Source organism: Sphaeramia orbicularis, chromosome 13, assembly GCF_902148855.1.
Source record: "Sphaeramia orbicularis chromosome 13, fSphaOr1.1, whole genome shotgun sequence".
NCBI classification, from domain to species: Eukaryota; Metazoa; Chordata; class Actinopteri; order Kurtiformes; family Apogonidae; genus Sphaeramia; species Sphaeramia orbicularis.
The window spans coordinates 10,816,485-10,836,370 of NC_043969.1; the positions used below are offsets into that span (position 1 = coordinate 10,816,485).

Below are 19,886 nucleotides of genomic sequence, written 5' to 3' on the forward strand. Positions count from 1 at the left end.
TTGCTGGGTCTCAGGAGGATATGCACAAAAAAAAAAAAAAAAAAAAAGTTTCTTAATTACAGTCTAATAACAATTAGTTGATTTACATTAAAGCATGTCACTGCAGATCAGGTTTATCATGAGTAGCAAAGTTACAGTAATTGTATGAACTGCAGTGTTTTGGATGGTGCATGAGTGTCCACTGTGTTGGCTGATATGGAACTAAAACAAAAAAAAAGCCATGAATATACAAGAGAACAGCTGGAGAATAACTGTCCACTGTAGTGACCACTGTGCATGAAAGGGTTAAATGCAAATGAGCCACTTCAGGCCCCACCCCCTCCAGGTTGTTGGCTGTGCTGCTCTGTCCTGTTCAACCAGCAACTGAACATTTTAGGTAATCAGCTCGAAGTTTGGACGTTTTCAGTGTGGACTACAACCGCTGCTGGTGACCAACAGTTATGGTGTACTCAGAGAAATGTTCGTCAGAAGTCTTTGGTGTCTTTTGGAGTAAAATATTGAAAAGTCTCTGTTTTATTGACATGAGAATGCGGTAACACATGAACAGGTTGCCATAGTAACACATGGACGACTCTTTACCATTGTATGCATCACCCAAAATCTATAAAAAGATCATTACTTTCTGAAAGTTTCACTCAAATATCTGAATTATAAATAACTTGAACATTAAAAATTGGTGTTTTTGTGGTAACACGTGGACAGGGCCTTTTAAACAACTCACAAATGTTTAAACTCATAAATATCAATAATATTCACAAAATAATCCAAATCTAATACTTGAAATTTAACAGTCATCTATGTAATCAACAGATTGAATATATTTTCAGATTTTTAAAGATCAGGCCATACCTAACCCAACAGGCCACCCAGCTCCTGGTGCAGGATATGGTTATCTCCCGCCTTGACTACTGCAATGCTCTTCTAACAGGCCTCCCAGCTTGTGCTGTCAAACCACTACAGATGGTCCAGAATGCAGCAGCTTGTCTGGTCTTCAGTCAGCCTAAAAGGGCACATGTCACCCCGTTACTTATTGAGTTACACAGGCTACCCATAGCTGCCCGCATCAAATTCAAATCGTTAATCCGAGCCTACAAAATTCTCAGTGGGTCTGCTCCTACTTACTTAGGTGCACTGATAAAAGTTTATGTTGCCCCACGACCACTCCGCTCGTCTGGGGAACGTTGTCTGGTGGTCCCCAGACCTAGCACAAGACAATCCAGGCTCTTTTCATGGGTCGTTCCACGTTGGTGAAACATTCTACCAAGTACTACGAGAACAGAGGTATCCCTGCCTATCTTCAAGAAGCTCCTGAAGACCCAGCTCTTCCGAGAGCACCTCCTGTCCTAGCACTGTCAGACATTCCATTGTAAATATTTTAATAAGGTTTTTCCCAGGATTATCACAGATTTTCCCAGGATTATCTCTGGACCTGCTGCGGTGGTCCTGCCTCTCTCCTGCCTTCATCATCATCACTCACTTATCCTCACTGCCTCCATGTGTCTCCCCCTACTCCCCCCTTTTCCCCCTCTCCCCCAGTCTCTATTTATATCGCTCTCTCTTTCTCTCTTTCTTTACCCTCTCTCTTTAACCCCAACTGGTCAAGGCAGACGTCCATCCTGCAGGAGTCTGGGTCTGCTCGAGGTTTCTGCTGTTAAAGGGAAGTTTTTCCTCGCCACTGTCACCAGTCACAAGTGTTTGCTCCTGGAGGATTCTGTTGGGTTTCTGTAAATTGGCTTAGAGTCTGGTTTTGACCAGCTCTATATATAAAGTGTCATGAGATAGCTTTTTTGTTGTAATCTGGCGCCATATAAATAAAATTTGATTGAGTGATTTGATTGGTTTTCCCCTGTAAGTCACTTTGGAAAAAAGCATCTGCCAAATGCATAAACATAAACATATAATTTTTAGCATCAAACTTGAGCTATGGCTACGGTGTAAAATGTACATTCAATAAAATCGGTTGTAACTTTTTTTTTCCTACAAGTGGTATTTTAAAAAGGAAAACAGTTCCATAAAATAGAGATCTTTAGCTAAAAAAATGAGCCCACTTGATAAATGATTTGTGCAAATTTACTTTTTTATGATGATGTTCACTTTCCTTCAATCGGACCCATGTATGGTGATCGTGAGACTTTAAAAAATACATTAATTTAATCTACGTCTGTGATCTGGAAATAGTCAGATTCTTTGTGGTGAGTTTCCATCAGTGGACCTATTTTACAAAAAACTGACCCATAATCATCACATTTCTTTGTTTCTAACTCTAGTTTCTCATGACCAGCCACTGTCTTAGAAAACTAAACTGAAACACAAACTCCTCTGGGTTATTTTCCATGAAAAACTTGTAGGATTTCCATATTTTCATTTCCCCTCCTCCGCTCACAAACTCTCACAGGCATAGTCTGGCCGGTGTGTTTCGGAGAGGTCAGTTTTGTCTTAATGTGGGAGTAATGATGAGATGGAGTTAGTTTTTAAAACCCAGGCTTGTGTGGTAAATGCCATAGAAGGTAAATTCACAGTGTGAGACATGTATGTCGTTTAGTTATAACCATGTGGACGGTTTCCACACAAAACAGTTTTTACACCTTTTGATGAGATATTCATTTTTCTTAGGTTTACCACCCAGTCCTCTTTACTCTGCTGTCAACAATATTGCCAAAAAAGAAAATGTCCAACCACCATCTGTCCAGCCACCTGTTACTCCTCACTTTCTCTGAGGCAAAGAATAAAACGAAAATAAAACTAACATTTGACACAATGTCTCTCATTATAAACTCTATATGCAGGTGTATGCTTCATTTCCCTTTGCAGTGATGTACAGTGTCTTTTAAAGCCAATTAACTCAGCCACAATCTGATAAAGAGTAAAGAGCATGAGAACAATGCTTCTATTTTGATTTTGCAGTGGAAAATTTTGGAGATTTTATTGCAAAATGAAATGGAACATAATTTTATTTTGTCAAAGAAATAATGGAAAAAACAGGTACTTTGTTTCGTGTCATCAGTTTGAGTCAACTTGTGTGTTTAACAAGCTAAATTCTCCCAAAATGAATTTAGAGGAGTTTTGCGGATCTCATCAGGCTTTGTGTTTATTGTGTTGAAAATATTTCATGAAAGACTGGTTCATTTTCACTTTCTGTTTTCTTTGCCGGTGCACTCCCCGCTAAATGACTCCAGTCATTTTACAATGATTTGTTCTTTTACAAATAGTTGTTGCTGACAATAACAGCTCAGAGGATAAGAAATACATGACTCTTGAATGTGAAGGAATTTTGTTCCTGAATGTTATTTCTCTGTTTACCGTATTTCCACACAGGCTTTTATTTATGTCAGCTGCATAAGGTACCACGCCTTTATTACCCCGCCCCTCGAAGGGGAGGCAAGGGCTATTGTTTTTGGTTCAGTTTGTTTGTTTGATCATTAAAACTTTAGCAGCAAAACCTATTGGTTGAATTCATACCAAACTGGGTTTATGGATTGCCAGTGGCCCAGAATAGATCTCATTACATTTTGGGAACAGTAGGTTACAAGTTAAATTTTTTTTAGGAATTTTTAAAATCTTTTTTCCCCCATTCACTTATACGTAATGGCCAAAATTTCAAATGTTTGTAGCAGCACAATTATTGGTTGAATTCATATGAAATTTGGTGTATTCATTGCCAGTGACCCAGAATAGATGTGAATTATATTTTGGGAAACGCTGGTCAAAGTTTACATTTTTATTATTGTTTTAAACCTTTTTTTACCCCCATTTACTTATAATGGGTGAAATCTCACATGTCTGTAGCAGCAAAACTATTGGTTGAATTCATACCAAATTGGGTTTATGGATTGCCAGTGGCCCAGAATAGATCTCATTACATTTTGGGAACAGTAGGTTAAAGTTAAATTTTTTGGGGAATTTTTAACCCCCCCCCCCATTCACTTATAATGGCCAAAATTTCAAATGTTCGTAGCAGCACAATTATTGGTTGAATTCATACCAAATTTGGTGTATTCATTGCCAGTGACCCAGAATAGATGTTAATTATATTTTGGGAAACGCTGGTCAAAGTTTACATTTTTATTATTGTTTTAAACCTTTTTCCCCCCATTTACTTATAATGGGTGAAACCTCACATGTCTGTAGCAGCAAAACTATTGGTTGAATTCATACCAAATTGGGTTTATGGATTGCCAGTGGCCCAGAATAGATCTCATTACATTTTGGGAACAGTAGGTTAAAGTTAAATTTTTTGGGGAATTTTTAAAATCCCCCCCATTCACTTATAATGGCCAAATTTTCAAAATTTCGTAGCAGCACAATTATTGGTTGAATTCATACCAAATTTGGTGTATACATTGCCAGTGACCCAGAATAGATGTGAATTATATTTTGGGAAACGCTGGTCAAAGTTTACATTTTTATTATTGTTTTAAACCTTTTTTACCCCCATTTACTTAAAATGGGTGAAATTTCACATGTCTGTAGCAGCAAAACTGTTGGTTGAATTCATACCAAACTGGGTTTATGGATTGCCAGTGGCCCAGAATAGATCTCATTACATTTTGGGAACAGTAGGTTAAAGTTAAATTTTTTGGGGATTTTTAACCCCCCCCCCCCCCCCCCCCCCCATTCACTTATAATGGCCAAAATTTCGTAGCAGCACAATTATTGGTTGAATTCATACCAAATTTGGTGTATTCATTGCCAGTGACCCAGAATAGATGTTAATTATATTTTGGGAAACGCTGGTCAAAGTTTACATTTTATTATTGTTTTAAACCTTTTTTACCCCCATGTACTTAAAATGGGTGAAATTTCACATGTCTGTAGCAGCAAAACTGTTGGTTGAATTCATACCAAACTGGGTTTATGGATTGCCAGTGGCCCAGAATAGATCTCATTACATTTTGGGAACAGTAGGTTACAAGTTAAATTTTTTTTAGGAATTTTTAAAATCTTTTTTTCCCCCATTCACTTATACGTAATGGCCAAAATTTCAAATGTTTGTAGCAGCACAATTATTGGTTGAATTCATATGAAATTTGGTGTATTCATTGCCAGTGACCCAGAATAGATGTGAATTATATTTTGGGAAACGCTGGTCAAAGTTTACATTTTTATTATTGTTTTAAACCTTTTTTCCCCCCATTTACTTATAATGGGTGAAATCTCACATGTCTGTAGCAGCAAAACTATTGGTTGAATTCATACCAAATTGGGTTTATGGATTGCCAGTGGCCCAGAATAGATCTCATTACATTTTGGGAACAGTAGGTTAAAGTTAAATTTTTTGGGGAATTTTTAAACCCCCCCCCCCATTCACTTATAATGGCCAAAATTTCAAATGTTCGTAGCAGCACAATTATTGGTTGAATTCATACCAAATTTGGTGTATACATTGCCAGTGACCCAGAATAGATGTTAATTATATTTTGGGAAACGCTGGTCAAAGTTTACATTTTTATTATTGTTTTAAACCTTTTTCCCCCCATTTACTTATAATGGGTGAAATCTCACATGTCTGTAGCAGCAAAACTATTGGTTGAATTCATACCAAATTGGGTTTATGGATTGCCAGTGGCCCAGAATAGATCCCGTTACATTTTGGGAACAGTAGGTTAAAGTTAAATTTTTTGGGGAATTTTTAAAATCCCCCCCATTCACTTATAATGGCCAAATTTTCAAAATTTCGTAGCAGCACAATTATTGGTTGAATTCATACCAAATTTAGTGTATACATTGCCAGTGACCCAGAATAGATGTGAATTATATTTTGGGAAACGCTGGTCAAAGTTTACATTTTTATTATTGTTTTAAACCTTTTTTTACCCCCCATTTACTTAAAATGGGTGAAATTTCACATGTCTGTAGCAGCAAAACTGTTGGTTGAATTCATACCAAACTGGGTTTATGGATTGCCAGTGGCCCAGAATAGATCTCATTACATTTTGGGAACAGTAGGTTAAAGTTAAATTTTTTTTAGGAATTTTTAAAATCTTTTTCCCCCATTCACTTATACGTAATGGCCAAAATTTCAAATGTTTGTAGCAGCACAATTATTGGTTGAATTCATATGAAATTTGGTGTATTCATTGCCAGTGACCCAGAATAGATGTGAATTATATTTTGGGAAACGCTGGTCAAAGTTTACATTTTTATTATTGTTTTAAACCTTTTTCCCCCCATTTACTTATAATGGGTGAAATCTCACATGTCTGTAGCAGCAAAACTATTGGTTGAATTCATACCAAACTGGGTTTATGGATTGCCAGTGGCCCAGAATAGATCTCATTACATTTTGGGAACAGTAGGTTAAAGTTAAATTTTTTTTAGGAATTTTTAAAATCTTTTTTCCCCCATTCACTTATACGTAATGGCCAAAATTTCAAATGTTTGTAGCAGCACAATTATTGGTTGAATTCATATGAAATTTGGTGTATTCATTGCCAGTGACCCAGAATAGATGTGAATTATATTTTGGGAAACGCTGGTCAAAGTTTACATTTTTATTATTGTTTTAAACCTTTTTGCCCCCATTTACTTATAATGGGTGAAATCTCACATGTCTGTAGCAGCAAAACTATTGGTTGAATTCATACCAAATTGGGTTTATGGATTGCCAGTGGCCCAGAATAGATCTCATTACATTTTGGGAACAGTAGGTTAAAGTTAAATTTTTTGGGGAATTTTTAAACCCCCCCCCCCCATTCACTTATAATGGCCAAAATTTCAAATGTTCGTAGCAGCACAATTATTGGTTGAATTCATACCAAATTTGGTGTATACATTGCCAGTGACCCAGAATAGATGTGAATTGTATTTTGGGAAACGCTGGTCAAAGTTAAAATTTTTATTATTGTTTTAAACCTTTTTCCCCCCATTTACTTATAATGGGTGAAATTTCACATGTCTGTAGCAGCAAAACTATTGGTTGAATTCATACCAAATTGGGTTTATGGATTGCCAGTGGCCCAGAATAGATCCCATTACATTTTGGGAACAGTAGGTTAAAGTTAAATTTTTTGGGGAATTTTTAAAATCCCCCCCATTCACTTATAATGGCCAAATTTTCAAAATTTCGTAGCAGCACAATTATTGGTTGAATTCATACCAAATTTGGTGTATACATTGCCAGTGACCCAGAATAGATGTGAATTATATTTTGGGAAACGCTGGTCAAAGTTTACATTTTTATTATTGTTTTAAACCTTTTTTACCCCCCATTTACTTAAAATGGGTGAAATTTCACATGTCTGTAGCAGCAAAACTGTTGGTTGAATTCATACCAAACTGGGTTTATGGATTGCCAGTGGCCCAGAATAGATCTCATTACATTTTGGGAACAGTAGGTTAAAGTTAAATTTTTTTTAGGAATTTTTAAAATCTTTTTTCCCCCATTCACTTATACGTAATGGCCAAAATTTCAAATGTTTGTAGCAGCACAATTATTGGTTGAATTCATATGAAATTTGGTGTATTCATTGCCAGTGACCCAGAATAGATGTGAATTATATTTTGGGAAACGCTGGTCAAAGTTTACATTTTTATTATTGTTTTAAACCTTTTTTTTACCCCCCATTTACTTATAATGGGTGAAATCTCACATGTCTGTAGCAGCAAAACTGTTGGTTGAATTCATACCAAATTGGGTTTATGGATTGCCAGTGGCCCAGAATAGATCTCATTACATTTTGGGAACAGTAGGTTAAAGTTAAATTTTTTGGGGAATTTTTAAACCCCCCCCCATTCACTTATAATGGCCAAAATTTCAAATGTTCGTAGCAGCACAATTATTGGTTGAATTCATACCAAATTTGGTGTATACATTGCCAGTGACCCAGAATAGATGTTAATTATATTTTGGGAAACGCTGGTCAAAGTTTACATTTTTATTATTGTTTTAAACCTTTTTCCCCCCATTTACTTATAATGGGTGAAACCTCACATGTCTGTAGCAGCAAAACTATTGGTTGAATTCATACCAAATTGGGTTTATGGATTGCCAGTGGCCCAGAATAGATCCCGTTACATTTTGGGAACAGTAGGTTAAAGTTAAATTTTTTGGGGAATTTTTAACCCCCCCCCCCCCCCCCCCCATTCACTTATAATGGCCAAAATTTCAAAATTTCGTAGCAGCACAATTATTGGTCGAATTCATACCAAATTTGGTGTATACATTGCCAGTGACCCAGAATAGATGTTAATTATATTTGGGAAACGCTGGTCAAAGTTTACATTTTTATTATTGTTTTAAACCTTTTTACCCCCATGTACTTAAAATGGGTGAAATTTCACATGTCTGTAGCAGCAAAACTATTGGTTGAATTCATACCAAACTGGGTTTATGGATTGCCAGTGGCCCAGAATAGATCTCATTACATTTTGGGAACAGTAGGTTACAAGTTAAATTTTTTTTAGGAATTTTTAAAATGTTTTTTCCCCCATTCACTTATACGTAATGGCCAAAATTTCAAATGTTTGTAGCAGCACAATTATTGGTTGAATTCATATGAAATTTGGTGTATTCATTGCCAGTGACCCAGAATAGATGTGAATTATATTTTGGGAAACGCTGGTCAAAGTTTACATTTTTATGATTGTTTTAAACCTTTTTTCCCCCCATTTACTTATAATGGGTGAAATCTCACATGTCTGTAGCAGCAAAACTATTGGTTGAATTCATACCAAATTGGGTTTATGGATTGCCAGTGGCCCAGAATAGATCTCATTACATTTTGGGAACAGTAGGTTAAAGTTAAATTTTTTGGGGAATTTTTAACCCCCCCCCCCATTCACTTATAATGGCCAAAATTTCAAAATTTCGTAGCAGCACAATTATTGGTCGAATTCATACCAAATTTGGTGTATACATTGCCAGTGACCCAGAATAGATGTTAATTATATTTTGGGAAACGCTGGTCAAAGTTTACATTTTTATTATTGTTTTAAACCTTTTTCCCCCCATTTACTTATAATGGGTGAAACCTCACATGTCTGTAGCAGCAAAACTATTGGTTGAATTCATACCAAATTGGGTTTATGGATTGCCAGTGGCCCAGAATAGATCTCATTACATTTTGGGAACAGTAGGTTAAAGTTAAATTTTTTGGGGAATTTTTAAAATCCCCCCCATTCACTTATAATGGCCAAATTTTCAAAATTTCGTAGCAGCACAATTATTGGTTGAATTCATACCAAATTTGGTGTATACATTGCCAGTGACCCAGAATAGATGTGAATTATATTTTGGGAAACGCTGGTCAAAGTTTACATTTTTATTATTGTTTTAAACCTTTTTTTACCCCCATTTACTTAAAATGGGTGAAATTTCACATGTCTGTAGCAGCAAAACTGTTGGTTGAATTCATACCAAACTGGGTTTATGGATTGCCAGTGGCCCAGAATAGATCTCATTACATTTTGGGAACAGTAGGTTAAAGTTAAATTTTTTGGGGAATTTTTAACCCCCCCCCCCCCCCCCCATTCACTTATAATGGCCAAAATTTCGTAGCAGCACAATTATTGGTTGAATTCATACCAAATTTGGTGTATTCATTGCCAGTGACCCAGAATAGATGTTAATTATATTTTGGGAAACGCTGGTCAAAGTTTACATTTTTATTATTGTTTTAAACCTTTTTTACCCCCATGTACTTAAAATGGGTGAAATTTCACATGTCTGTAGCAGCAAAACTGTTGGTTGAATTCATACCAAACTGGGTTTATGGATTGCCAGTGGCCCAGAATAGATCTCATTACATTTTGGGAACAGTAGGTTACAAGTTAAATTTTTTTTAGGAATTTTTAAAATGTTTTTTCCCCCATTCACTTATACGTAATGGCCAAAATTTCAAATGTTTGTAGCAGCACAATTATTGGTTGAATTCATATGAAATTTGGTGTATTCATTGCCAGTGACCCAGAATAGATGTGAATTATATTTTGGGAAACGCTGGTCAAAGTTTACATTTTTATTATTGTTTTAAACCTTTTTTCCCCCCATTTACTTATAATGGGTGAAATCTCACATGTCTGTAGCAGCAAAACTATTGGTTGAATTCATACCAAATTGGGTTTATGGATTGCCAGTGGCCCAGAATAGATCTCATTACATTTTGGGAACAGTAGGTTAAAGTTAAATTTTTTGGGGAATTTTTAAAACCCCCCCCCCCCATTCACTTATAATGGCCAAAATTTCAAATGTTCGTAGCAGCACAATTATTGGTTGAATTCATACCAAATTTGGTGTATACATTGCCAGTGACCCAGAATAGATGTGAATTATATTTTGGGAAACGCTGGTCAAAGTTTAAATTTTTATTATTGTTTTAAACCTTTTTCCCCCCATTTACTTATAATGGGTGAAACCTCACATGTCTGTAGCATGTAGCAGCAAAACTATTGGTTGAATTCATACCAAATTGGGTTTATGGATTGCCAGTGGCCCAGAATAGATCCCGTTACATTTTGGGAACAGTAGGTTAAAGTTAAATTTTTTGGGGAATTTTTAAAATCCCCCCCATTCACTTACAATGGCCAAATTTTCAAAATTTCGTAGCAGCACAATTATTGGTTGAATTCATACCAAATTTGGTGTATACATTGCCAGTGACCCAGAATAGATGTGAATTATATTTTGGGAAACGCTGGTCAAAGTTTAAATTTTTATTATTGTTTTAAACCTTTTTTCCCCCCATTTACTTAAAATGGGTGAAATTTCACATGTCTGTAGCAGCAAAACTGTTGGTTGAATTCATACCAAACTGGGTTTATGGATTGCCAGTGGCCCAGAATAGATCTCATTACATTTTGGGAACAGTAGGTTAAAGTTAAATTTTTTTTAGGAATTTTTAAAATCTTTTTTCCCCCATTCACTTATACGTAATGGCCAAAATTTCAAATGTTTGTAGCAGCACAATTACTGGTTGAATTCATATGAAATTTGATGTATTCATTGCCAGTGACCCAGAATAGATGTTAATTATATTTTGGGAAACGCTGGTCAAAGTTTACATTTTTATTATTGTTTTAAACCTTTTTTCCCCACATTTACTTATAATGGGTGAAATCTCACTTGTCTGTAGCAGCAAAACTATTGGTTGAATTTATACCAAATTGGGTTTATGGATTGCCAGTGGCCCAGAATAGATCTCATTACATTTTGGGAACAGTAGGTTAAAGTTAAATTTTTTGGGGAATTTTTAAAATCCCCCCCCATTCACTTATAATGACCAAAATTTCAAATGTTCGTGGCAGCACAATTATTGGTTGAATTCATACCAAATTTGGTGTATACATTGCCAGTGACCCAGAATAGATGTTAATTATATTTTGGGAAACGCTGATCAAAGTTTACATTTTTATTATTGTTTTAAACCTTTTTTACCCCCATTTACTTAAAATGGGTGAAATTTCACATGTCTGTAGCAGCAAAACTGTTGGTTGAATTCATACCAAACTGGGTTTATGGATTGCCAGTGGCCCAGAATAGATCTCATTACATTTTGGGAACAGTAGGTTAAAGTTAAATTTTTTTTAGGAATTTTTAAAATCTTTTTTCCCCCATTCACTTATACGTAATGACCAAAATTTCAAATGTTTGTAGCAGCACAATTACTGGTTGAATTCATATGAAATTTGGTGTATTCATTGCCAGTGACCCAGAATAGATGTTAATTATATTTTGGGAAACACTGGTCAAAGTTTAACATTTTTATGACTTGTTTTAAATCTTTTTTCCCCCCATTTACTTATAATGGGTGAAATTTCACATGTCTGTAGCAGCAAAACTATTGGTTGAATTCATACCAAATTGGGTTTATACAAAGTGGGGAAGCAAAATTTACAATATTTTGAGGCAGGAATTGAAAGACAGTGTATGACCAATTAGTTTATTGAAAGTCATGAGAATTTATTTGCCACAAGAAAATTTACATAATAGAAAATGTTTTTATTCTGTGTGTCCTCCTTCTTTCTCAATAACTGCCTTCACACGCTTCCTGAAACTTGCGCAAGTGTTCCTCAAATATTCGGGTGACAACTTCTCCCATTCTTCTTTAATAGTATCTTCCAGAATTTCTCGTAATAGTTTTGCTCATAGTCATTCTCTTCTTTCCATTATAAACAGTCTTTATGGACACTCCAACTATTTTTGAAATCTCCTTTGGTGTGACGAGTGCATTCAGCAAATCACACACTCTTTGACGTTTGCTTTCCTGATTACTCATATGGGCAAAAGTTTCTGAAAAGGTATGGATAATAGTGTTAGGTATGATTATGACATCAATATATGTTTGGTTTCAAAACAATTGACGTAGTGCCTGCTGAGAAAAAACAACTAAATGTTCATTGTAAATTTTGCTTCCCTACCCTGTAGATTGCCAGTGACACAGAATAGATGTGGTTGCATTTTGGGAAAAGTAGGTCAAAGTTCAAATTTTTTTGAATTTATAAAAATATTTTTTTTTGCCCCATTTACTTATAATGGGCAAAATTTCAAATGTCTATAAAAACACCAATTTGGTTTCAATTTACTTCAAACTTGCCACACATATAGAGGCAATTGATATGCTGACATCAGAGGGATCGATGCCAAAATAAGCTACAATACGTGTGAGGGGCGGAGTTTGTTGTGCCTGACACCACTTGTTTACAGGTTTGTAATAGAGGCAGGACTATTTTTAATTTCCTGTTTAACAAGTAGAAATTGTTGTGGTTAGTGTTAAACCCATTTGCAATGTTAAAAGTATGCTTTATGCAATATGCTTTTGTATAAACACATCACTTTCTTCTCATCTTCAAAATAAAAGTTCCAGTGTTTTAGTGGGTAAATTGTTTAATGAAGCTTTTATTGTATAAACATTATCTTCCTGTGGTGCTTCTAAATTTCTACATTTGTTGCATTTGCTGAAAATATTAACTGAAATCAGACTTAGAATCACAGTTCAGATGAGTGATCTATGACATAAAGTGTTGAAAATAGTCAGATTATGTTGGTGAATGTATTTAATTTATAGAAGTGAACGTTGTGCATAACTGGCAGCGGTTTATTCATCTTATTTTTTACCTGGTCTGTATTCAAAGATTGCTTTTTATTTGTTTGTGTTGGACCTCAGCCGCTGTTATTGAGTCCCCATTTCTGTTTCAGCAAGTACAGTTTGTCAGTCATCAGTGTTTTTCTTCATTCTTAACACTGCATTTGTTGACATTCTACTGAGTATTTTAACCCTTTAACCCCTAATGTGTCGGTGGTGCTCGTTCTGAATGTATAATTTATTTGAAATATTCATAAAAATTCAACCGTTTTCTCAGTAAGAAACATTTCAAACAGCGCTGAGAAAATAGACCTTGTTCTTTCCATAGACATCTGAGCATACTCAGTGCCCCCCGCCCCCCCGCCTGTGTAATGGGTAAAACAGAGAGCAGTGAGTGAGACTGACTATAAAAATAGATGGTTTGGGCTTTTTATTTTTATTTTTTACACCATTTTCCTTGTGTTTTTTTTGTTTGTTTGTTTGTTTTTACTGTTGTTTACAGTGTTGTGGTGATTTTCATTTGTTTTTTTACTGTGTTTATACTGAGTTTTGACCATATACTTGTTTTTTGGAGTTCAACCAGGTGTCAAAAAGCAGCTGGACTGATTTAGAAAACAAAAACTACTGGGCCAAAATTAAGTCCTTGTTGCTTATTTTATTTTATTTTATTTTATTTTATTTTACTTCATTTTAGTTCATTTTTTGCTCATTTTTTCATGTTATTTCTTATTTTGTAAATATTTTATTTGTTTTTGTTCATTTAGTTGCAGGTTTGTTCAGTTTGTGGCTTATTTCATTCATGTTACTTATTATTTTTTGAGTTTCTTTTTCTTTTCATTTGTTGTTGTTCAGTGTGTTCCAGTTCACAGTTCATGTTCAACATCCTAAATCTCTTATCGATGTACATTCTGAGTGTCTTATTTAGTAAAAACCTGTCAAACTTCAATTCCTCTCTTTGTCTTTTTCTGTTCTTCCACCCTGTTTTGACCTTAAAACACACAGTAAAACAAAACCACTGAATAAAAAGAACACAAGCACATACTCACAGCAGCTTTTATGACACTGAAACAGACGCAAATTCACAGCAGCACATTTACCTGGAATAATGTCTTAGGGGTTAAAGGGTTAAAACTGTTTCTCTTTAATTTAATGCAGGTATAAAAACAATTCAACTCTTTTGTTTCGTTCCTTTCCAGTTTTTCCACTTCTCCTCACGGGCGTTCCTTCCGAACGAGGGTCAGTTCAATGGTCGTATTCAGTGGCGTGGAAGCCCAGCGCGGGGTGATGTGTCTGTGGCTCTGATTAACGCCACCCTGACCGATAATGGGACCTACACCTGTTCTGTCAGAAACCCCCCTGACGTCCACGGGTCCCCGAATTCACACACCGTGCTCACAGTCACACCGAAGGGTAAGATTAAGCACGTAATATGAATAATATTATAACAAGACTATTTGAGTTGAGTGTAATTCGACCGCCTAAATCCACAGAGCGGTCCACAGGTGGGCTTTGAGTGAAAATCATATCTGCTCAAAAATGTTAAGATTTTTCTTTCTGGTCAGTTCAGATCTTGATTTGGCCGACGGTATCTGAATTTGGCCCTGAGAGGAGGATGTTTCAAATTCCACTGCCACCTTCGTATCAGTTATAGGGAGGAATAATCCAAACATCTATTTAGTTTTTGTATAAACCTGTCATGTTGCTGACCTTAGCTCCACGTACAGATTAGCCTTCTGTTGCTGTCAGCAGATCGTAGAACGTTCAAGGTTGGTATGCCGTGAATGTCATTTCCTGTTTTTTAAAATGACAGTGAAGGATTGAACTGGGGAAATGAGGTGGTTCCAGGTGAATGTTGGAAATGAGGACTTATTTAACTAAAAATGGAGGAAATGTGTCTATAAATCAGCGACTAAAGTTTAGAAATGAGTAGAATAAAATGACCCGACAAAAGCATGAACAGGTAGTATAAATATAAATAAATAATAAACATATATACCTAAATATTAATACTTAGTGTTAATATCCTTCTAATGGGAAAAAAAAATGAGTAAAGTCTGAGAACTCCGCCTCATAACAACAAGATAAAATAGTATGACATAATGTTGTATATACAAAGGTTAATCAGATACGCATGATGCAGATAGAACTCCAACCTCCAACAAATACTAAATAAACTGTAAGAAGGTCATATGAGGAATTATCAAGCATTATGAATCATGCTTTTGTGCACCTTCATCTTTGAGTGGCTGAACTTCTACTGGTACCTGTCATTATTGCTAATGTTTCACCTAAATGAACCACTGAACGACACAAGAAACCATTCCTGCCTGTTTAACTCCACCTGATAACCTCATAATTATAATTACACACTATTATATTATTGCACACTTATTATGTATATTTCTTTAATTATCATATTGATAATATATTGTCTAGTACATATTGTACAAATTGCTGTTCTAATTTTGTGTCTTAATAGAGTGTTTTGATATGTATATTGGTATATATATTCAGAGCTATATATAGAGATATATGGTTGTATATTTAGAACTTTATATTTGGGTGCTTCTATGAAACTGGTTCCTAAAAACAGGACATGGGAGCTAAAAATTCCGACCAGATGTAGACTGTTATGAAGCAAGTTTGGAAGCACTTTGGGTCTATTTAATAAAAAAAAAAAAAAAAAAACATATATACTGAGATAAAAGAGAAACTATTTTTCAGATAAACGACATTTTATATTTTTTTTATTACTTTTTATACAAAAATCCATGTGTAACACGGTAAAAAGGACATGAAAATTACACGCTACTATTTTTTTTAAATATCTCTTTATTCTCTCACAGGTACATTTTGGGAATCAAACTAATTATGCAAGGCAGAGTGTTTCACAAAAATGACCGCTGTTGCAAAATCATTCACAATTTATTTGTGTTTAACTGGGCAGGTTCTGTATGTAACGTGAGTAGACACAATGGGTTACATATGAAACCTGGAATGAAACTGATGATTCATGAAAAACTTGCATGTCTGGATTAAAAAAAAAACAAAACACGAGGATTGACAAATTTAACACAGTGTCTTTATTTTTAGTGGTATATAAGACCATTTCAAGCCATATTTTCCAGATCAAATGCACTGACACTGAGGTAGCTTTTTATGTCCCAATTTTGGTCCTATTTTTAGCCCCAGTATTTTATTAAAACTTCATTAATTTTGGGATGGCTCAGAGCAAGAGAATAATTTTTTTTTTGCATTTATCTGAGGTCATCATTAGGTACATCCTGGGGGGAAATATGTATAATTTTCTCTTTTATTTTTGGGTCTGAAAAGATATTTATATATATAAACTTTTTCTTTTGTATTGATAATTTCTTTCCTGCTACTTTTTATTATACTTGAATGGAGCGACTGTAAAACCCAATTTCCTTTTGGGATTAATAAAGTATTCTGATTCTGATGGTTCATAAGCTTTGTATGTCTAAGTTATTTCTATTAACTCTGTTCTGCCCTGTGCAATTATGTGTCCTGAAGTCTAAAAGAAACACAAATACAGTTTTTATGCATGTACTCCAGTGTCCATTGCCACTAAGTGCCTCTTGTTCTTCATTACTGTATGGATATAAATAAACTACACCACAATAGTGGCATAGAATGAGAAATGAGAAAAGACAATTAATGGAATGTAATAATATAGAATTACTGATGACCAGACTTCTGTAAGCAGGAAGTATATTTTTCTGCATGTGTGAAAGGTTTGTTTTCATCGTTGTCACATTGGTAAGAAGTGATTATTGCAAACAACAGACTTTACGCTGCACAAATGTAGTAAAAGTTAGTGTGAGGATGAAATTATGTGTATGTCTAATTGACTTCTGCCTTCACCTCCTCCTTTTCTTCCTCCTCCAGCGCCCAGTATTCGCTTCTCTGATGTTGCAGTCCTCCTCGCCTTCATCCTCCTCCCTTCTGCTGTTATCACTCTTATTCTTATTGGACGGATGCTTTGTCCTAAGAAACACTACAACCAATCGAGGGCCCACAGATCACCCATCGAGGTCACAGAGGGGTGAGTAGATTTATTCAACCAGTCGCTGCTGTGGGTCTCCTGGGGGTAATGCACTGGTTGCAGGCTTTGATGGTTATATATGTGCTTCTGTACGGCTAATTTGATCAAGGTTAATCAAGATTTGAAGTTTGAGTCAGTGGTTTGTTTTCAGCTGGGTCTGCTTTTTACTTGGAATCAGCAGGGAGTCCAGCAGTTAAACCTGCAGTTAGGGGATCTACGGTCTGGTTTATAAGGCGCTGCTTTTTTTATTTCTTGTGGTTTGTTGTTTTCACTTGTGTGTGTGTGTTTTTACTGATATAATACATGGGTAAAAGTAAGACATATCTGCTCTTTAGTGTATGTTTAGTAGAATGCGTGAGTTGCGGCAGTAAACGGAAGAAAGTTGCATAAGATCTGGATGACGATCAGATGAAATCACTTATTTCTTTTTTTTTTTTTTTTTTACTCTATTCTCTCTTAGTCCTCTTATGTTGTTTTTGAGTATATTTGTTAAACTGGTTTTATCTCAATAGGACCTTCCTGGCTTAACTTGATTATTATTACTGTTAATTCACTGCTACTTTATATATTTGTATGTTTTTGTAGATATTTTTTTATGCTTTTTATATTTCTTGTTTTAACTCAACTATTTTTTGTAGTTTCTCAACCTGTAACCATTAACAAGTGATATCACCATATATTATAATTTTATCCATTTCGTTTTTGCAAAGGAAATCAGGTATTTTCCTTTATTTTCTGTACATGTTCATGAAAGCTCCGTAAATTTAAAGGTTATTGTATCAAAACAGAGAAATATGAAGAAAACATGACATTTTCAGCAAAATATATGATTAACAAGTGATATCACCATATATTATAATTTTATCCTTTGCATTTTTGCAAAGAAAATCAGGTATTTTCCTATATTTTCTGTACATCTTCATAAAAGCTCCGTAAATTTAAAGGTTATTATATCAAAACAGAGAAATATGAAGAAAACATGACATTTTCAGCAAAATATATGATTAACAAGTGATATCACCTATATTATAATTTTATCCTTTGCATTTTTGCAAAGAAAATCAGGTATTTTCCTATATTTTCTGTACATGTTCATAAAAGCTCAGTAAATTTAAAGGTTATTATATCAAAACAGAGAAATATGAAAAAAACAAAACAAAAAAAAAAACATGACATTTTCAGCAAAATATACGAATAATTCTACTAAAAACAAGCATCTACAATTAGCCATTTGTCATATTACATTGGTTTTATTAGTGAACCAGACAATGTCGTTTCTATGTTCACTACAGAGACTATGGATGCATCTGAAAAGACATCTAGTGCTGAGAAACTGCATTTTACCTGAACTATTTCACCGTACTGACAGGATTAGTGGTTCAAATTTATGAAACATTTTAGATCAGTAGATGCTTTTGGGTTTTTGAGGATTAATCATTACTTCTACTATTACTATTACAATTACTATGCTGCAAATTGCCCTGGTTTTAAATAAAACATACACAACATAGAAAATAATTAACTGTCAGTAGAGCACAGTGTCTTTATTCACTACAGCCTAATTTGTTGTGGCTACGAGCCTATAAATACTGTGTCAAAACAGTGTGCGTTTCCATGGTACTGATGAATGTTATTATTGTAATTACTGACCATTTTACCGTCCTTTCAACAGGGAGGAGTACGCCATGAACCCACCGGTGAAGAGGGCCACATGCTGTGACCTATATTTTATGGTATGGAACACATTGCTCCATTATACCCCACCGTGTCTTCCATCACATAAATAACTCAATAAGACATGTCTGCCAGATCTGTTTCACATGTTTAATTTTACATGACCTCGAAGCCTGACAACAGGGTTTGAGAGTTTATAAAATATTGACTCTTCTGATGTAGTTATTTTGTGTCTGGGTCTGTATTTGTTCATGTTTATGAGGCTCCTATTGACTGTCTTGTGTTCTGCTCATCTGTCCAGGACTCAGAAGATGAAGACGAGTACTACGACCTAAAAAAGAGGCCCTCGGTGGAGGAGGGCTTTGCTGAGTCTCGGTGCTAGAGAACCCTGCTGGATGAGAGCTGTAACTGCACCTCTGGACCTACTGGTGCCTTATAATGGGAGGTACTGAATCCAGAATCAGTGCTGGATTCATGTCGTCTTTGCCACATCCAAGCCCACCCAGTTTACTTTAGTGGTGAAAGAACCTAGAAGACGTTTATATTTGTTTTGAGTAGAGTTGAACTACGCACCAGCAGCTTTATTTATATACTTAAATGCATGTTAATATTTTGATTTAATTCACTTTGTTGATGCAATTTCTAAGGGCTACACTTGCACCAGACATTTTCTCTGGTACCACTTTGCTATTAAAAAACACAGGTCCAAATAGTGTGACTAAAGAGGATGGTCTTATACTGAATATGTGTGTTTATACTGTTGTTAAAGATCCACAGCCGGTATTCTTCTGTTAGATGTACACAGGAAAAACACAGATGAGTGCTATGTATATGTATATATATATATTTTTATATACAGATCATTCCTATGTTTGACTTAAGAATGTCTTTTTGTGAAGGATATAGATATACATATGTTTTGTCTAATTTATTGCCTGTATGAAATCTCCATGTAGTAAAGCATTTCCGTTAACTATCTTAATGTTGGACAGAAAATAAAAGGTTTGATTTTTTTTTTTCTTAAGTAATTTGTCATCACTTTACACTGTTTGCACAACTTTGAATACACACTATATTCTGATTTATGTTTGTTCCTTGTTACATTTTTACACCATATCGTGATTCCA

The 19,886-nt window shown here is 35.1% G+C and overlaps 1 protein-coding gene across 2 annotated transcripts in view; it reads left to right on the plus strand.

Annotated features, from left to right (window-relative positions):
- The window catches only part of LOC115431314 (myelin protein zero-like protein 2), a 119,484-nt gene extending 99,701 nt beyond the window's left edge, over nt 1–19,783 (plus strand). For both annotated transcript variants that reach the window (XM_030151573.1, XM_030151576.1), the window contains 4 exons: nt 14,216–14,429; nt 16,929–17,085; nt 18,758–18,818; nt 19,061–19,783. In XM_030151573.1, coding sequence (XP_030007433.1) covers nt 14,216–14,429; nt 16,929–17,085; nt 18,758–18,818; nt 19,061–19,141 — 513 coding nt within the window. In that variant the 3' untranslated portion in view covers nt 19,142–19,783. The remainder of the gene's footprint in view (nt 1–14,215; nt 14,430–16,928; nt 17,086–18,757; nt 18,819–19,060) is intronic.
- Nucleotides 19,784–19,886: the final 103 nt, after the last annotated feature.